We start from the raw sequence: 19,052 nt of genomic DNA on the forward strand, positions 1-19,052 counted from the left end.
TCTTAACTGGTCATCATAATCATGCTTGTGACCAAGTTCGTCCATTTAATCTTTGTATGCAGTCTGCTTATCTGATGGATATATCCTGCTCACATCCTACCATTTCTCACTATTTTTAATTTTTCCCTTAATACAGGGTTGCTATAAGAAAGACCTAAGGTCACTTGCTCTACTGCGAGTGGCATAATCTGCTTTTTACCTAAGAGGACATAACAAACTTCCTGCTGTAAACATATTCCTTGCAAGCATCAAGAGAAATCTGGGTGGTTGCCAGACATATGCAAGGTATGCAACATCCTCATGGCAGCAAGCCCAAATGATGATGGAGCTCAGTTTAGACTAGCCCTTTGGGTTCAAGATTTCAGTAGGAGCAGGACAGATTCCATACTCTGGCAAATATGCCAAGATATCAGAATCCCTGATCTCCCTGTAAGACTTCTCTGATGGAGATAAAGAGGCATTAATCGGAACAGATAATCGGAATGGAATAATAAGGAAGAAGTGGACCAAGTCACTGTCTGGATGGAGGTTCCTAATACGGAGATTACAGCTGAAACCTGGTTGGAGTTGAGGACTGAGATCTATAAGGAGATCTCACAACATATCAAGACCTTCATACTGAGCACCACAATACAGTAATCAAGATGCCAATGAAGATTCCTGTTATGAATTCGAAGCAACCTTGAATACCAAAATGACATCTTTATGGTAAAATAAAGTTTTATATATACTTACCATGTAATTACATAACTACTAGCTTTCCACACGGCAATCTTAAGAATTCAAATTTTTGTGGTGGTGCTACCATTGCTAGTGTACTAGGTGACATGGTCCCGCCCACTTTCTAGACTGATAGGTACAACTCAGCAAAGAGCTTCAATTCGTTTGATGCCCAAATGTCCATTGCGGGGAGGAGGGTGGGCTCCGATTATGTAATCGCTTGTTAAGTATAAAACTTTATTTCATCATAAAATAAAGAGAAGTTGCTAGCACTGGGGAAATGCTTGCTGTACCTTAACTGATAAGAGAGCTGCTTTAGGCAGGCAATGCCTTTGGCTGGCACTTATCTTAACCAATCTTTTCTGTCCTCTGAAGATAGAAATTCAAGGTACCCACAGGGCAAAGAAGTCTCTCTTTCTCCTCTGGCCCGAGGATGTCCGTTAAGATCCTAACAACAAACGAGTGAGGCCGAGGCTTGGAAACATCCTCACTCTTGGCGAAGAGAGAGAGAGAGAGAGAGAGAGAGAGAGAGAGAGAGAGAGAGAGAGAGAGAGAGAGAGAGTATACTGCATTTCCACTGGCAAAACCTACTTTCATGTCGAAGGCTTACCACTTGCTAACGAGTTTGTGATCGCTAATGCCACGAGAAAGTGTGTCTACCCAGTGAGATTCTTAAAAGAGGTCAATCTGGGATGTTCGAAGGATGAGCTCAGAGGCCACTTCAGAACAATGTCTGAATTCCAGGAGAGAAAGTCCAGTAGATATGGTTTTGAAGGATCTGATAAAATCTCTGAGGTCTTAGAACAATGACCTATACCCCTTTTAAGGTAGAGGGAGACAACTTCCTGTTGGTCCTCAGGAAAGGAAAAAAGTCAGCTAACTGGCTTTTCAGAAGACTAGATGTTATTTGTTGATGCCATCCTCTGAAAACCGACCACTTGGATTGGTAGAGCATGCCAGCAGATCTTTTGCACCTAGCAAAAGCCTCTGTAGTTTGCATCGAAAAGCCTTTACACTCTGACAATGCTCCCGACAGTCTGAAGCCTGTCAGGGCCTGAGTGGACAATCCTTGATGGGACCTGAGGAAGTGTGGTTGTTTGAGCAGCGAATGTCTTTGTGGCAGAAGTCTTGGGAAGTCCACTAACAGGTGCAGCAGATTTGGAAACCATTCTTTCCTGGGCCAGAATGGATCGCTGATCAATTCAGAAGGTGGGAAGGACTGGACACCCAGGCCCATCCAGTCCAACAGCATGGCATCCGTCGCCCATGCAAGATGGTCTGGGACTGGGGAGCCATGGAGAGGCATACGATAATTTTTCCATGTTGCGAAGAGGCCCACAACTGGTTTGCATTATAGTTCTCAAAAATCGTCGCATACGAGGGAATCCTGAAGCAAGTACTAATCTTCACCTGGTACTGATTTGCCCAGAGGAGGAGGTCTTTCGGAGAGAGGGTAGCCCCTTGTATGCGGACATAAGACAAGGCTGTGGTGTTGTCCACATACACTGCTACAATCTTCCCTGCTACCAGAGGAGCAAAAGAATGAAAGCCCAGGTGAATGGCTTTTAGCTCTTTGAAGTTAATTTGTAAGGAGCTCTAAACTGAAGTCCATGTTCCTGAGACCCTTTGGCCTCCTAAAAGGGCTCCCCAACCTAGATCGGAGGCATCAGAATAAAACTCTAGGCTGGGGTACAGCATCAGAAGAGATATTCCTACTTGAAGCTTTTATACTGAAAAACACCATCGAAGATCCTCCTTGATCTCTAATGAGATGGGGAAGACGAAGGAGTCTGGCTGGGTCTTTCAGCACCAGCTTGCTTTTAAGTAAAATGGTAGGGGGCTCATGCGAAGCCTGTCCAACTTCACAAGTTGTTCCACTGAGGCCAGCGTGCCTGGGAGACTCATCCACTGGACTGCTGAGCATACCAGGAGAGAGAGAGAGGAACTCCCGAACAGTCTGTAGGCAAGACCCGATCCTTTTGGGGATTGAAAAAAACCATAAAAGCTTGAGAGTTCAGAATCATCCCTAAATAGGGAATCTTCTGTGTCAGTGTCAACTGTGACTTCTGAGGGTTTATCAAAATGCCTAACTCCTGCGTTAGAAGAGTATTCTTCAAGTCCTCCACACACTGCACTTCCGACGTGGAGTGGAGAAGCAAATCGTCCAAGTAGAGGGGATACATTGATCCCGAGAGGATGAAGCCATTCTAAAGAGGAGCGATGGTCTTGGTGAAAACTTGAGGGGCCATGGACCGACCGAAGCAAAGGGCCCGAAATTGGAAGACTTTGCTTCTAAACACAAATCTCAGAAATTTTTGGAGGCTGGATGGATGGGAACATGGAAGTAGGCAGCTGATCGCGCGAACACAATCGGAACTGGGCAGGACAGAACTCGTCAGCCGTGAACAATTGCTAGTTTCCTGAACTCTAAACTCCTTCGAGGCCGAGGCCTTTAGAGAAGAACCCTTCATGTCCAGGGAGACCATCCAGTCGCCCTGATGGAGAGAGGACATGACAGAGCGGAGAGTCTCCATGCAAAATTTCGTCTTTACTACAAATAAGTTCAGGGCGCTGACGTCCAGGATGGGCTTCCAGCCCCCCAATGATTTGGGGACTATGAAGAGTCGGTTGTCAAACCTCTCCCACAAACAAACCAGTACCTCCTCTATTGCCCCTTCATGAATCAGGGACTCTAACTCTTGAGCAAGAGCCAAAATCTTCTGAGACCCTACCAAGTAGGTCGTTGAGGCGAGGAATGGAATAGCATCTTCTCAGTACTTTGACCACCCAGGAGTCCGCTCCTGCCCAAATCCATTCCTCCCAAAAGAGACAAAGCTCACCTACAATGGTTGCATGAAGGACAAATGCTTCTTGATGAACCTCGAAGGAGGACGTAGGTTAGCTTGACACCTGGGTTAAGGTCTTTACCCTGCTCCACGAAAGGGCTGCGGTTGCAAGGGCAAGAAATACTTGGAAACAGAGGGAGTTTCCTTCAGGCACTTGGCATGCTGAGCTAAAAGATCCATAGTGGATTTCTTCTTCAGGGCTGATAACACTTCCTTAACTGTCTCCTGAAGGAAGAGATGGGTCCTGCCTGAGGAAGAAAACAAGAGCGCCATTTTCTGAGTAGTAGTTACTCCTTTTGTGACAAATAAGCACCACAACTTCCGTTTCTTGAGGATACCCATCGAGAAAAGAGAAGCAAGTTCAGTGGCACCATCCCTGATGGCTTTGTCGGAACACAATAAAACACCCAGCCAGTTAGAAGTGAAATCTTCAGCAAGGTCTGGACAGTCTTCAATTTTTTCTCACCAAAGCTCCAACAGTCCAGACCAGAAAACTGAAGATCTCCAAAACTTTAAAAAACTTCTTGACAAGATGGACAAGATCAAGAGGAAAACATAATCTTGGCCGAGGCAAATGCAGCTCGGAGCATAACATCAACCAAACCGGAGAAGTCTCCTTGGGAGAAGGCAGGGACTCCCAGTGAAGGCACCTCTCCGGTGGCATAGAAGCAGCATTTCTTCTTCAGAAGCTTAGAGGGATGGAAGGCAAAGGTAGCTTTACCGTGCTGCTCCCTCTTGTAGGTCAACCACTCATCCACCTCTCGAAGGAATTTCTTCGAAGAGGAAGAAAGAACTAATTTGGGGAGACAAGCAATGTCCGAAGAGCGTTTCCTCATGAGGAAGGTAGATGCAGGCGAAGCAGAAGAAGCACGCTTGAAAATGTCAAGAAAGTTTGCCAGGAAGAACTTCAGCAAACTGGAGTAAGCCAATGAAGGGATGGAATCGTGCTCTGCTTCCTCCTCATTGAAGACAAAGACGGATCCTTGCTATTTGAAGACGAAGATCTTTCCTTCAAAAAAACCCATAATATCCTCCAACTGACAACGATGCGGGGTCAAGGAAGAATCCTCCTGCGAAGATGGGTGCAAAAGCAGTGAGGCTGGCGCCAAGCAGACTGAAGTTGGCACCGCACGGGTTAAAGAAACCGAGTGTGGCGCTGAAGTTAGCGACACGCAACTGAAAAAAGACAGGAGCCAGGAAGCGCGAGACTGAAGAGAAGAGGGCAATGGGCACTTACGAGGAAGATCAGAGCATCTAGTCACAAGCATTGGTCGCTCGAAAACCTCATCAACTTCTGGCTGTCCAAAGGTGGAACGGTGAAACTGGACAAAGGTTGTAGACTGGCACTTGTCTCCTGATACCTCTTAACAGGAGGAAAAGAACTGTCCACAATGGCAGAATGCCTCTTCAAAGGCCTAGAGGTGACAACTCGGAGCCACTGACGCGTCCTGTCGGGTGACAAGCCACCCAAGTCCGATGACAGATGATCAGCACTAATCAAGATGCCTTTCCAGTGGCGCTCATCTGCAGCCTGGGAATGGACAACAGGCTCGGCAGAGGGGGCAACTAGCTGTGGGCAAACCCCACTAGCCTCCCTTGGACCTCCAGTATGTCTTCTCCCCGGTGCGGGGGAGCGGGACAGGGACCTTCACCTAGGAGCACTGGTGGGACGGGTAGCCATCTCCTCATTATGCACTACACTGTCACTTTGCACTGAATTCCACAACTGTGCTGGCTAAAAATTCAAATTTCTTATCAAACCTAGATTCGAGACTAGCAATGATGTCGAGACTGGAAGCACGGGAACCTGGTAAAGGAGTATGTGGTCACAAAGTAGGAGGGCTTAGGAATGGAGACAAAGCATGGATTTGAGGAAAAGAAATAGCACTATCTCCTACACATGAGATGGAATAGGAGCTACACTAGCCTTATTCTCAGCTCTATGGGACGCACTTCTTATTTCTATTCCTACCCAAACTCACTAAATGAGATATCAAAGTCACTTTTGCTCGTCCCAATCCTGACATTCTGAACAAGTAAGAGATATACATAACTGTCTTGCCCCCTACATTTCACACATTTAGTGTGAGAATGAAAAGAGAACTTAACTAATCTCATTCTACAACACATCCTGGCTAATTAGAATAAATTTAACCATGGCTAACAAAATTGCTATATAGCTAAGAAAAATATTCACCTCACACCAAAAACAGGGAAAACCTGAATACTTCACCAAAGAACTGGACAAATATATCCAAAAAATGATGAGACTGCACAAAATCACCGATGTTGGTTGGGAGCCGGCAGAAAATGAATTGAAGCTCTTTGCCGAGTTGTACCTGTCGGTCCCGAAAGTGGGCGGGACCCTGTCACCTAAACTAACGATGATAGCGCCACCACAAAAATTTGGATTCTTAAGACTGCCATGTGGAAAGCTGGTAGCTATGTAATTGCTTGGTAAGTCACTTATATAAAATTCGACACTATTACCAAGATATTTTTAGCCCGCAGGAGAGACTTTTCAGCCCTCAGTGTAGAAACTAAAAAGTCCTTGAAGGCCATTCGACACTATTGCTAAGATATTTTCAGGCCTCAGGAGAGACTTTTCAGCCTCGGAAGAAAGACTTTTCTGCCTCAGAAGAAAGACTTTTCAGCCCTCAGTGCAGAAACTAAAAAGTACTTGAAGGCCACCCACACTGAGATTGGTTCACTGCTGAAAAGGCGAGGTCCTGGGAGCATGCTAACAAAAATCCCAAGGACAATAAGTTTATCTGGTTTCTTAGATTCACATTAGAATCAAAATGGCATTTTTATAATACAATAAAGTTTAATATATGCTTATCAAGTAATTACATAGCTATAGTTTCCACCTTAACGGCAGTTTAGATTCAAAATTTCATGGGTAGTGCTTCAATACAGTTTGAGTAAGTGACCAGCCCGTCCCACTAACGGAATATTAGAACGACCTAGCAAACAATTCTCATTCATTTCGTGCCTTATGTCCTCAGAGGGGAGGAGGGTGGGCTCCAATTCTGTAATTACTTGGTAAGTATATATAAAACTTTATTTTATTATAAAAATGACATTTTTATATAAGTAACTTACCAAGTAACTGCATAGCTGAATCCCACATTGACAGGAGGTGGGATACATGGACAGTATTCTACTCCAAAAACATGAAGTTGTGTAACGAATTTGAAATAGAAAAGTTGCTAGCATTGAATACAATGCTTGTCGTTCTTTATTAGTTAACAGAGCCTGCAGCATAAAACTGCAACTGGTTGATGCTCAATTTAACATGTAGTGGCATGGCGGTAGAGCCAAGCGTCACCTCTACTTGAGTGAGATTTGTAGCAAAGGAGTACTCCAATGGCTACCAAAACATCTGTGGAAGTTATGCAGCTAAGGAGTTATCCAATAGCTAGCAAAACTTTAATAGGTGCCCTTGCTCTGGGCGCAGTACCAACGTAAAAAAACAACCAGATACACTGTCACTTACACTGAAATAACACCACAACCCATCCACTGAGAGTGGTGGGTGCTCCAGGTACTTTGAACCTTCTGGCTCCTAAAAAACTTTCTACCTCACCAGAAGGTGAAGAGATAGTAGGAGAAAATCTTATGCTTCCTCCTGCCATACCATGCCAGTCACTATCCTGTGGTACTGCAGAATTTACATGCTACTTAGCTGGCGCCAGTCTGGAGTTGGTGCCAGTGAGCTGTGGAAGCTCACGCATTGGTATAAATATCACTGGTGCCAGGCGAGCTGAGCACCAGGGGAGCCCGAAGCTCTGGGCGCTGGGGCCAGACTTGTAGCTGGTGCCAGGTGAACTGGAGGACAGGAGAGCTAGCAGCTTGAGGCTCTGGAAGCTCTAAAGCTGGCAACAGACTGTAGGTGGTGTCCGAAGAGCTGGGTGCCAGCAGAGCTAGAAGTTCAGGTTTCACTTCTTAAGATAGTGAGATGTGAAGGGCAATTATACTTCCAGTAGGTCAATGCAGAATGGAAGTAAGGGCCATATGTGCCTGTGAGATGTAAGGACAATATACTTCAAGTTGGCCGATGCCAAGTGGAAGTAAGGGACATATGTGCCTGAAAGCTTAAAGCTAAAGAAGTGGAGGCTGCTCAGATGACCTAAGCTTTCACTAAAAGAAGGCAGTTGTTCTTCTGAATCTGTGTGTGTTTCAGAAATTCTCTTAAGGATGAAGGACAATGCAACCTTAATCCAAGGGTGAGGGGTTCTTAACCAAACATCAAAGGACAAGAAAGCCCTCTAGATTATCAAGTCCTGTTCAGGTAAATACCTAAAAACTTCAATTGGTCAGAGAGTTCACTCTTTTCCCTCAGAGTCGGTGAGCACTTCTGGGTGCTTGGAGCATGTGCTGGGGCCAGGTTGTAGCTGGTGTCAGGCAAGCTGGACACCAGGCGAGTTAGGAATTTGGGAGCTGGACAGAGCTCCTGGAAGCCAAGGATGTCCGTTAAACTTTAAGGAAGAAAGAACGGATCCAGGTCTTGGATAGATCCTCGTTCTTGGCTAAAATCAAAGGAAAAAACGAGGATAACACATCTCTTACTTCCAAGCTGGGTGTAAAAAAGGCTTGTGAGGTCTTTGAGAAGATGATGAATGATCCAGGTCTCTGTGCTTAACCAGAGATAAGCATAGATCGGTACCTCTTCAAGGAAAGTGAGAGAACCTAGATCTTCTCAGAAACAAAGAGGTAATCTGCAGCAGGGTCAGAGGTGTCTAAAAAGAAGAGACGAAGAGTCCGAGACACCAGCTTTGCAAGACGACCACTCTGAATCTTGTAACAGCCTCAGCAACACATCTTGAAGACTCTTTGGAAGACAATCCTATGGACAGTCTGGCGCCTGTCTGGGCAAGAGCAGACCCCCCGGTAGTATCTCTGAAGCTAGGTTGTCTGAGAAGACACAATTTGGGGGAAAGATCTTGAAGAGTCCACCAGTAACTGGAGACTGAGCCTGAGACTGTTCAGTGCTTCCTTGACCATGTAGAAGGTTCCTTGAAGAGGCAAACAGGTCCAAGGTTGGCTTGCTTCATACAATAAAGTGATCCTGACAACTCAGGGGATCGAAAGGCCATGATGGGAAGGACAAGCTTCTGACGACCCAGTATGTCCTTGGATGCTTAGTCCCTGAATAAATCAAATGACTAGAAGACTTGATTGATCTGTCAACAGAGGAAGAACTCTGGTGATTGGTCGAGAGGGAACGCTGGATCCAGCTTCCCTGCGTAAGTAAATGTGTTACGACTAAGGTCTCATCCAAACAGACTACCATAGAGCTAGGGTTGAGCAGCAGTAGGGCCATAAATGAAACGCTTTAGCTCTCCAAAGTATAAGTGAGGTTCCGTTTTCTTGGGGACCGAGTCCTGGACATCTTCCCGGTTCTTCAAATAGGCTCCTTTGACCTAGATCTGAGGTGCTGAGAAGGAGACTAGAACTAAGCTCAGCAGAAGAAGGATTTCCTTGCACAAGTCATGATCAGATAGCCAACACTGGAACTTTGACTAAAGAAACCTGGGCTAATAAACAACATGGAGGCATCCGACTGTAATTCCCTGTCCTGGCAAAGGTTACTGTCAAAGCCTCCAAGCCCCTTTTCTTCGAAGATAATGAAGTCAGTTGACATGTAAAGGCTGAAGTAATGCCCAGACAAGAGGGGATGTCAAATGCAGGAAGAGCTAGTAATCGGGAAAGGTCGAAGCATAGACTCCTGATTGGGAAGCCCTGTCCCAAAAGGCGGAACTAAAAAACTCTCTGGGGTTATGATGGGGATCTGGAAGAGTGCTCCCAGCATATCCAAGCTCCTATCCAATCGCCCTGGAGAATGGGTGAAAGAACTATCTGGATCGTCTCCCTCTTGACCTTCATCTGCTGGCTAAGAGAGAGAAATGAAGAACTGAGGTCAGGCAGCACATTGTCAGGAGCAGAGTTCAAGAAAAAATGTCGAACACTCCGAAACTAGTGTCGGAATGTCGTCATTTGGGAGTGACAACCCACTGCAACTGTGTGAATTTCACAGTAGAAGAGAGCACTATAGATCTCCTTCTGGAGAATACAAAACAAGAGCAGAAAAAACTCCTCCAAGTCCATACATGACAGGGAAAGGAAACAATCCAAGGCGCCAAGCCTCTGGTGCTGGGTGCTCTGACACTGGACTTTCGGTGGGTGGTGTAACAGACCCTACTAAGTTGGTGCTGAATGGTCTCCAACAAAGCATAGAAGTGGACGAAACCAACATAGAAGAGCGAAGAGGTAGCGTCTGTAGCCCCAAGTGTGGTATTAGATAATTGATAACTGGCTCGAAACGGACAGGAGGACAAGTGGACATAAGACACAGGTGGACGCGCAAACGTGAGCTTCGGACACTGGGCACTCGGACACATATGGACGCTCGGAACTTGGGCTCTCGGCAGTTGGGAGATTGGAACTCGGGTACTCAGAACCTGGGAACTCGGAACTTGGGAGTTTGGGACCTGGGAGCTCGGAACTTGGATGCCTGGAACTCGGGAGCTCGGAACTTGGAACCTGGGAGCTTGGAACTTGGGTGCTCGGAATTTTGGGGGGGGCGGGCCTCAGAAATTGGGAGCTCCGAATTTAGGCACTCAGAAGTTGGGGGCTCAGAATTTGGCCGCTTGGAAGTTGGAAGTTGGAAGCTCAGAACTCGGAACTAGGTTTTGGGCACTCAGAACTTGGACACTCGGAACTTGGGCACTCTCTGACTCTGTCCAGATTCGGAGAGCAATGACAACAACCACTGATGCACCAAAACTGGGAAATATATCCTTACAATGGCGGAGATAAATCCGAAGAAAAGCATTGGCGTCACTAGCCTACACTCTGATCCATAAGTAAGCACACTGGGATTCTGAAAGTGTCAATGGAGCCTCTTGTCCACACTGGGATCCTTATTTTGTTCACACTGGGATCCTAAACCAAAAAAACGCATTGGCACCACTACGGCCAAGACAAGTACATCTTTATGGATGCCTTTTCAATAGCTGTCCGTTGAGACCTGTGGACAACAGGGTCGACTGAGGGGTAACTATCAGGGAAAAAACCCCGTAGGACTCACATGGACCGACAGTATGCCTCCTCCCAGGTTTAGGGGAGTCTGGCAGGGACTGGGTTTATGACATCTGATAGGGCTGGATAGTTACCTCCTCCGCTACACATCCAACAAGATGCCTTTCCCGTGGGTGTCTACCGATACCTGGGACTGCAACAGGCTCAACTGAGGGGGCAACAACCCATGTGGAATCCCCTGACTTCCCTTGGACTTCCAGTTTGCCTCCTCCCAGGAACTGTGGGGAGTTTGACAGGAACCTTCTGTCTAGGAGCATCGGGGGACAAGTAGTCACCAAGACACAAGACTGGCAAAGGTATGGAAAGGGAAGCAAGGGAGCCAGGTGTGGGAGCATGTGGTAAGATGACTAGTAGGAGAGAATTGGCGCCAGGGCACTAGCTCTGGCGCCGAGTGCATGAGAGAGGGTGCTGGGGGTGAAGCTGGCGCCCGAGATTGGTGCCAGCAAGCTTGTAGGTTTGTAGCGAGAGCTGTCGAGAACATCAACTCGCAGCCACCAACAAAAACCCCCAATTCTCTCCTTACTACTTCTCCCAAACACTTTCAGTTCTGCAAAGGAAGGTGTCACGGTTATGTCAAAAATTTATTTACCGGAGGCTCCAAGGAAGCATAGGTCTGGTAAATAAATCATAATTGTAAAAGTTATAGGCCTAATGAATTGGCAAAATACCCAAGAACTATTTTAAGGCGAAACTATTATCTACAACTCACTAGTATATTAAGGCCGTAAAACAATTCATAAATTGCAAAGGTTATGGCCTAATGAAAAGCCTAACATATACCAATTATTTTATAACAGAGTTTCTAGACAATTACTTTATAATGGAGTGTCATAACTTTTGAGAATTACTTTTAAAAACAAAACTATTATCAGCGGTTCGCTGGTAGTTTATAGCTGGAGAACAATTCATAAATTGCCAATATGGCCTAATGAAAATGCATAACATACAATTTACTTTTATCACGGAATGTTGCAACATCCAAGTTTAAGGCAAAACTATTATCGGCGCCACCAGAAGCCTAACCGGTAAACAAGCAATCAATGCAAATGGCATCGTTTACTGGCGGCTCAATGATGACTGAATCAACGTAAAACAAAATAAGAAAAAACTCATCCTGAAAGATTTCAATTTGAAGGCTACAATATATGCTTTCTGATCGTTGACTTAGAGTCCTCTATTGGATTCCGGCAAAATAGCCAGAAAATAGTGAAAAAAACTACCGCCAGACAGGTGTTACCACCATGGAAGGCAGGAAACAAATGAGAATTGTTCGCCAAGTCATTCTAATATTGCGTTAGTAGGACGGGCTGATCACCTACACAAACTATATTGAAGTGCTACCCATGAAATTTTGAATCTAAGCTGCCGTTAAGGTGGAAACTATAGCTATGTAATTACTTGGTAAGTTACCTATATAAAACCTTGACTTACAGAACACACTGCTCCTGCTCCTGTAGTACTGACTGATCTTAACATTCTGACCAGCTCAATTCTAACCTCCCCAGGCTAGGAGGTTCAAGGGCACCTACTCAAGTCCCTAATGCTCATATTTACTGGGGTGACACTTCAATGTGTCTCTTCTCACTGATTGGTAAAGACTTTATTAGCAAACACAAGATAATGGTTGAGGTGGAACATGTGGACACTCAGGACAGAACCACCTCCCCCAATACTGAATGGAATTTGGCCCCACTTCAGTTGGAATACAGAAACTATCAAAGGAGACAGTTATCCTCCCAGCTGGCAAGGCAACCAAAGTGACTGATGCCACCTTTTTCCATTTTGGCTATTACCAATCTAGTAAATAAGTAAGAAAATTTTTTACTAGTGAAGTAAGACATAAAGATGATGATAAAATACATCACTCCACACTAACAAAGAAAACACATAGCCTACCTTACCTTCAAAACATGTGGGAGGTAAAAGTGAACACAAAGATGATACTTATACTGAACACCATATTTTCAACCTACTGATGAGTTATGAACCTCATATTCTAATATTCAAATGATTACTAACTATAAAAACCTTAGCTATGAAAGAATCCTCTAATGCTATACACAAACCTCATGCGGTGTTCCTGGTCTTTTCGTTGGTAAACCAGGACGGGCTTTCTCAAATACAGCAAATGTTCCATAATTCTTAGCTGCTGATGGAGAAAAGATTGGACCTGGAGCAATACCATTAATTCGTACACCATTTTCAGCCCACTCCACTGCAAGGGACTTTATGTAAAAGAAATGATCCTATTAATACAAGAAGATCAATTAATAAAAAAGTATCTTACTGATCAATTACTTCAAGATTAACACAATTATAGTAATCCTTTGATTTTATTCATGCCTTAACATGTAACAAGCGCAGTTAACCAACAGCTCACTATCTCCTTATACCTAGCAAAGCTATAATTTACATGGATGAAGCCTCCCAACCAAGGGTGTAAGCATGTGAGAGAGATAAAGCCTTATTAAAATCATAGCCTCCCTCAAGTGCACTCTATATTTTCTTCTTTAAATCTTCTACTGAAAATCCTTATGGACAGAGTCAAACCCAAGAGGGCTCCAAAAGGAAATAAGCCTCCAGAAAGAGACAAGATATTGGAAAAGGTGATAAATAAATAAATATGAGTGAACAGACAAAAAAAAAGATACACCTGAAATTCAAGTCAGCACAGAGCATGAATGAATTTGCTCCTGCCTTAAATATTTGGAGATCAGCTGACCTAGGAAAACTATTCCACATTTTACTTGCAGCCAAAATGAAACTCCTATAAAACTGAGTAGTAACAGACATGATGATAGAAAATGACACACTGTTTGCAACAAGAGCCTGCCTAGAGTTGATGGCAAACACAGCTAGGTCAGGTAAAGAAGAGTGCAGAGGATGTTTGTTGTTGCAGCACATTTTATGAGAAACATAACTGAATCACTTTATGTCTATGCCAAAAGTCAACATTAAGAGTTTTGACAATAAACTTGACCAATGACAACTCTATCCAAGAGTTTGGGATGAAAGTAGGCACCCGAAGACTACACTGGAGAATAGTACACTACTTCCAACAAGGATAAAAAAAAAAAGGTAAAACACTTGAATATAACAGCTTCATCCCAAAACATTCTACACCACTTCCACATAATAGAAAATTTTTGAGAACAGAGGATACAATATTAAGTATATGCTTCTTAAAAGGCAATTTATTATCAAAAGTTACAACTAAAATCTTAAACGTGTTACTGATACTTAAAACCACACCATTTAAAAGTACACCAGGATGCACAGGCAAAAGTGTTCTGGACTGACTATCATACTTTGAGGTTTATGCTTCATGCACCAAAGCTTACTCCACTCTTGAATATGTGCCAGATCTCTATTCAAGAAGTCTGAAAACACAGACCTAAAGTGCAGAGAAGGAACAACAGCTAGATGAGTATCTTTTTATTTTGGTATACTGTAGTTACTTGGAATTTTCTTCTATTTTTCATCTTAAAATTGTTTGTACAATGAGATTTTATCAGAAATGACAAAAACCTAAATATTAAATGTCAATCAAAATATTAAATCTAAAAGTATGATTGTCTTGTGATATTTAAAAACTCAAAATGCACAACAAAACATCATACTGCAATTTTTCAATGATGAAACATGTGTATATAATAAATACTTTCCTTGATAAAAAGTTTTTTTCACAATTCCACCTGTGCTGTTCAGTGTTTACATAATTTTTCACAATGGTAAACATTCCTCCCTTTACCAAATTGACAATATTCACACAAAGCTTTCTCAAGTCAGACTGAAAAATTTTAACAATACCTAATCAAATATACAAAATAATAAATAACTAAGTAGACAATAGAATCAAAATTCATTTGTATATATCAAAATCACATTGAAATAAATAAAATCCTTACCTTTGTTAAATTATCAACAGCTGACCGTGCTGCCCCTGTATGAGCCATCATGGGAAAACCACGAAACATGTCTGCAATGATGTTAACAATAACACCTCCATTTTCACACATCCACTGTTCATACACTGCAAAATAAATGACAATATTTTTAGTAACATACTATATGAGCTATTTAAGATGTTTCTGCATACAAAATCATATTCTTGCTTTCAATTCTTTAATCTTTTTAGAGTCAAATGTGCAATCACTTTCATTAAATACATAAAATGTAAAACAATATACATACAAATTATTAAAATAAAACTAAGAAGCATAACCTGCATCATTCTGCAAGAAACTGTAGGTTAATTCAGTTGTCATATATTCATACTTTTTTAACTGTTTTCACTATTAATTCACAAGATTTTTGCAAAACAATGAAATAGAATATTTTTGTTTTATGCCCATGCATTTAGAGTACCTAACTCATTTCTTTTGGGGTCTCCATTCGCTCTACTGATTCTTCTCTCGACTAGTCTTCATCAATGTGCAGTCATCAGATTTACTGTCATATTGTACCATATGTGTTTTTACACTATATTTAAGAAATATCCCTATTGTATCATTTAATTACTGTATCATTTAATTATTCTTAATGTCTGTTCCCTGCCTTATTAATTCCTTTTGGAAACTTTCAAGTTATCAGTGTAACTAGAAGTTACTACAACACATATCACAGCAGCTTTCATCACTAACTGATTTAAACCTATTTAAATGTAAATCTCAAGTGCTCAAGGAATTAATTTTTTAGCATTAAAAGCTTATGAGATGGGTAACCTGCTCATTTTCCAACCAAGACCAGAAGAAAACAAGAAAAAGGAAAAGGAAGAAAGACCCATGGACGCTAACCAAGTATGAAGCAACAGATGTGTCTCCTAAACAAAACAAGAAAACAAAAGCAGGGAGAGAATTCCAAAGCCTGGCTATAAATGGAAAGACAGACTACTGATTTACATAAAATAAATATGGGAATAGGCAGCTTAACAGGCGATACAAGACATCTAAGAGGAAGAAGTTTCCACTGGAGCTCAACAGAACTGCAACCAAAATATACCTGTAGAAAAGAGAGCGCAGCCACCTTGTAGCAGAGGGGAAGTGATCAAACAAGCCTCAGAATTAATTCTACTAAGGACATGAAAAAGAAACTAATACTCCAAATAGAGTAAAACAATTCCAGAAGGTCTGAGTCTTAAGAGTACACTTTAGATGCAAAAAAATGCATAACAGCAGTCATGTTGCATGGTGGTGGTACTCTGAAATCTTATTTTCCAGCTTTACTTACCATTTCTATTAATTAATAAATTAAATTTTCTATCTGCTGCAAATGTTCAGGAGACAGTATAGAAAAGTGAAAGTTTATAAGCAAAAATAAAGCTAGTTTTTTAAACAAATTTATTTTTCCATACAAACTCTTGTTATCAAAGTACTGTATTATATTTGTTTCACAACAAACTCATTACTTATAATTAATCAAACCTCACTTTAGCTGAGAAGGATGTAGCTGCTAAGGATAATTGACCTGCTAAGGACCCTACAATTACCTGGATTTCAAGTGCTACATTTTGTGATAAATCCCTAAATTGAATAAGTATAAATCACGGCTTAGCTAAGGGTATAAATTACAGTATGTATTTAGAATTACCACTGAATGTGGGATATCTTGACAAATACGATATTGTTATAATAAAATAAAGTTTTATATAATATACTTATCAAGTAATTACGTGTAGCTGGTTGCATTTATTCGAAGTAGCTTAAATTCAAATTTCGCGGTAGCGACACCTATGTTCTGTGTAGGTGACTAGTCTCGCCCCCTAACGAGATAGTTAGGAATGACTTAGCAGATAATCCTCAGTCTGTTTATGCTTATGTCCATCAGAGGGGAGGAGGAGGGCTCCGATCATGTAATTACTTGGTAATATATACTGTATAAAACTTTATTTTACTATAAAAATTTCATTTTTATATAAGTAACTTACCTAGCAATTACATAGCTGAATCCCACATTGACAGGAGGTGGGATACATTGACATATTCTACCCTAAAACATTAAGTCATGTAATGAATTAGAAATAGAAAAGTTGCTAGCATTAACAACAATGCTTGTTGTTCCTTGTTAGTTACGAGAGCCTGCAGCATAAAGTGCCTCTGGTTGGTGCTCAACTTAACATGCGGTGGCGCGGCGGTAAAGCCGAGGGTCACCTCTGCTAAAGAGGGAGCTTAGCGGACCACTCCAATCGCTACCAAAGCATCAGTGGAAGTTATGCAGTCAATGAATTATCCGATGGCTAGCAAAACTTTAAAGGTGCCCTTGCCTTGGGCGCAGTACCATAATAAAAACAAACAATTATGTTGTCACCTACACTGAAGTAAGACCTAAACCCATCCACTAAGAGTGCCACGTGCTCCGGGTACATTGTATCCACCCCGGCTCCCCAAAATTCGACACTTCACTACAAAGTGAATAGGCAGTAAGAGAAAACCCTATGCTTCCTTCTGTGATACACATGCCATTAACTAAAAATTGCAGAGTACTGCGAAAATTCTTAAACACTGTTTAAAACTCCCTCAAAATGAGAAACGAAGAACAATCATACTACCAGTAAGTTGACTGTCAAATGGACATAAGGTATATATAGTGTTTGAAAGCTGATGAGGTAGAGGCTGTTCTGACATCTTTAGCTTTCACTAGAACCATGCCCCGGAAAAAAAACCGGTTCCTTAAGAAGGCTCCCCAACCCGTAACTGAAGCATTGAAAAGAAATCCAGGACTAGGTTCACGGATGAAGGAACTTCCTTTCCAAAAGACTAAGTTCACACAACTATAAGAACAAGGGCTCCAGAGAACTTGTGCTGTCAGGAGGCCGACATCTGGCAAGGACAAGGAAGGGTGCTTCCTGCATCTCCAAAATCCATTCAATAGCCATGAAGATTGAGGGAAGAGGCTGTCTGTTCATTCTCTATCCGATGTGGGCATATCTCGCATTGGTGACCATGCAGACTTGCAGCCAAAAGAGCAAACTAGCAGAAGGATGTGCAGGACCACAGATAACCGTGCGAACTAGCTGCCAACTCTACGGACTTTATGACACATAAGAGAAAATGTTGATATCTATGCAGATTCAACAAAAACTGAACTTGATAACGCTTAGCGTGGACTCGACGATACCCTCGTACAGAACAAAGGTGTGCAGAACTGTACGCTGAGAAAAATTCCATAACCATAAGAACATAAGAACCTGGGCCCTGTGAGCTTACGCCAGGCAAATGGAGGTGGCCGCCGAGTAATGGAGATATAATGACGAGCGTTCTAGTGCAAGTTCTGGGTGCTCGACGAATGCACCAGGCACTAGGAAATGGCACCAGGAGCTCAGGAAAGGGTCCAGGAGAACGGAAATTGGCGCCTTACAGGAAAGGCTGTTCAACCAAGAACGAAACTGCAAGAAGACTGTGAGAAAGAGGGTAAAACTCTCGGGCAGTCTGAAAGCAGAGATTCTTGGCAGACAGAAAAACTCAAAAAAGTCAACAGGAGGACTCTGGCCAGTGCTCCTGATGCCAGTCCAGAAAATTAGGACTCCCATCAATCTTGACAAGAAAGTAAATGTCTGACAAAGCACTAGAGTGAGGGAAGACAAAAGACACTTGTCTTACTCCTTTTAAACAAAAGCCAATTTTCCAACCTTGACATGCTTGGATGACTAGGAAGTAGCCCAAAGAGGGAGCTTCCTTTAGCAACTCAACAACTCTGACCCAGAAGTCTTGTCCGGAGGTAGACTTGATCCCTGCTCAATGGGAACTGGTGCACAAGACAGGACAACAGTGTGTTCTTGAATTTCAGGCAGCAAACCAAAGAGAAACTGGCGCCAGACACAGCAGGTTGGCGCTCGGATTCCTTGGATCCCACTACACGCTTGGATCCCTCGGATCCCACTGTACACTTGGATCCCTCGGATCCCATTCGGCACTTGGATCCATTGGATCCCACTGCATGCTTGGATCCCTCAGATCCCATTGTACACTTGGATCCATCAGATCCCACCAGACACTTGGATCCATCAGATCCACTGGATACTTGGATCCATCAGATCCCACTGGACACTTGGATCCATCAGATCCCACTGGATACTTGGATCCATCAGATCCCACTGTACACTTGGATCCATCAGATCCTGCTGGACACTTGGATCCATCAGATCCCCACTGGCCACTTGGATCCAACAGATCCAACTGGATGCTTGGAGCCATCATATCCCTCTGGATGCTTTGATCCCAGTGGACGCTTGGATCCCACTGGGTGCTCGGACGCTGGGATACAGGTGGACACTCAGAAGACAGGTGCTCGGACACTGGGCGCTCAGGCTCTCTCCGCTCTGACACTGCTGGGCACTCAGATTGAAAGAGCGTTTGGCGCCAATTACTGGCGCTCCACAACTGG

General features: G+C 43.0%; 1 protein-coding gene across 8 annotated transcripts in view; it reads right to left on the reverse strand.

The window, feature by feature from the left end:
• LOC136843316 (peroxisomal trans-2-enoyl-CoA reductase-like) overlaps positions 1–19,052 on the reverse strand; it is a 352,117-nt gene that overhangs the window by 13,369 nt on the left and 319,696 nt on the right. For 5 of the 8 annotated variants that reach the window (XM_067111578.1, XM_067111582.1, XM_067111584.1 and 2 more), the window contains one exon: positions 14,579–14,703. In XM_067111578.1, coding sequence (XP_066967679.1) covers positions 14,579–14,703 — 125 coding nt within the window. Of the gene's footprint in view, positions 1–12,736; positions 12,896–14,578; positions 14,704–19,052 lie in introns of all 8 variants that reach the window. The other 3 variants (XR_010854523.1, XM_067111579.1, XM_067111581.1) reach the window with 1 other exon arrangement.

This window comes from Macrobrachium rosenbergii, chromosome 11, assembly GCF_040412425.1.
Source record: "Macrobrachium rosenbergii isolate ZJJX-2024 chromosome 11, ASM4041242v1, whole genome shotgun sequence".
Taxonomy (NCBI): domain Eukaryota; kingdom Metazoa; phylum Arthropoda; class Malacostraca; order Decapoda; family Palaemonidae; genus Macrobrachium; species Macrobrachium rosenbergii.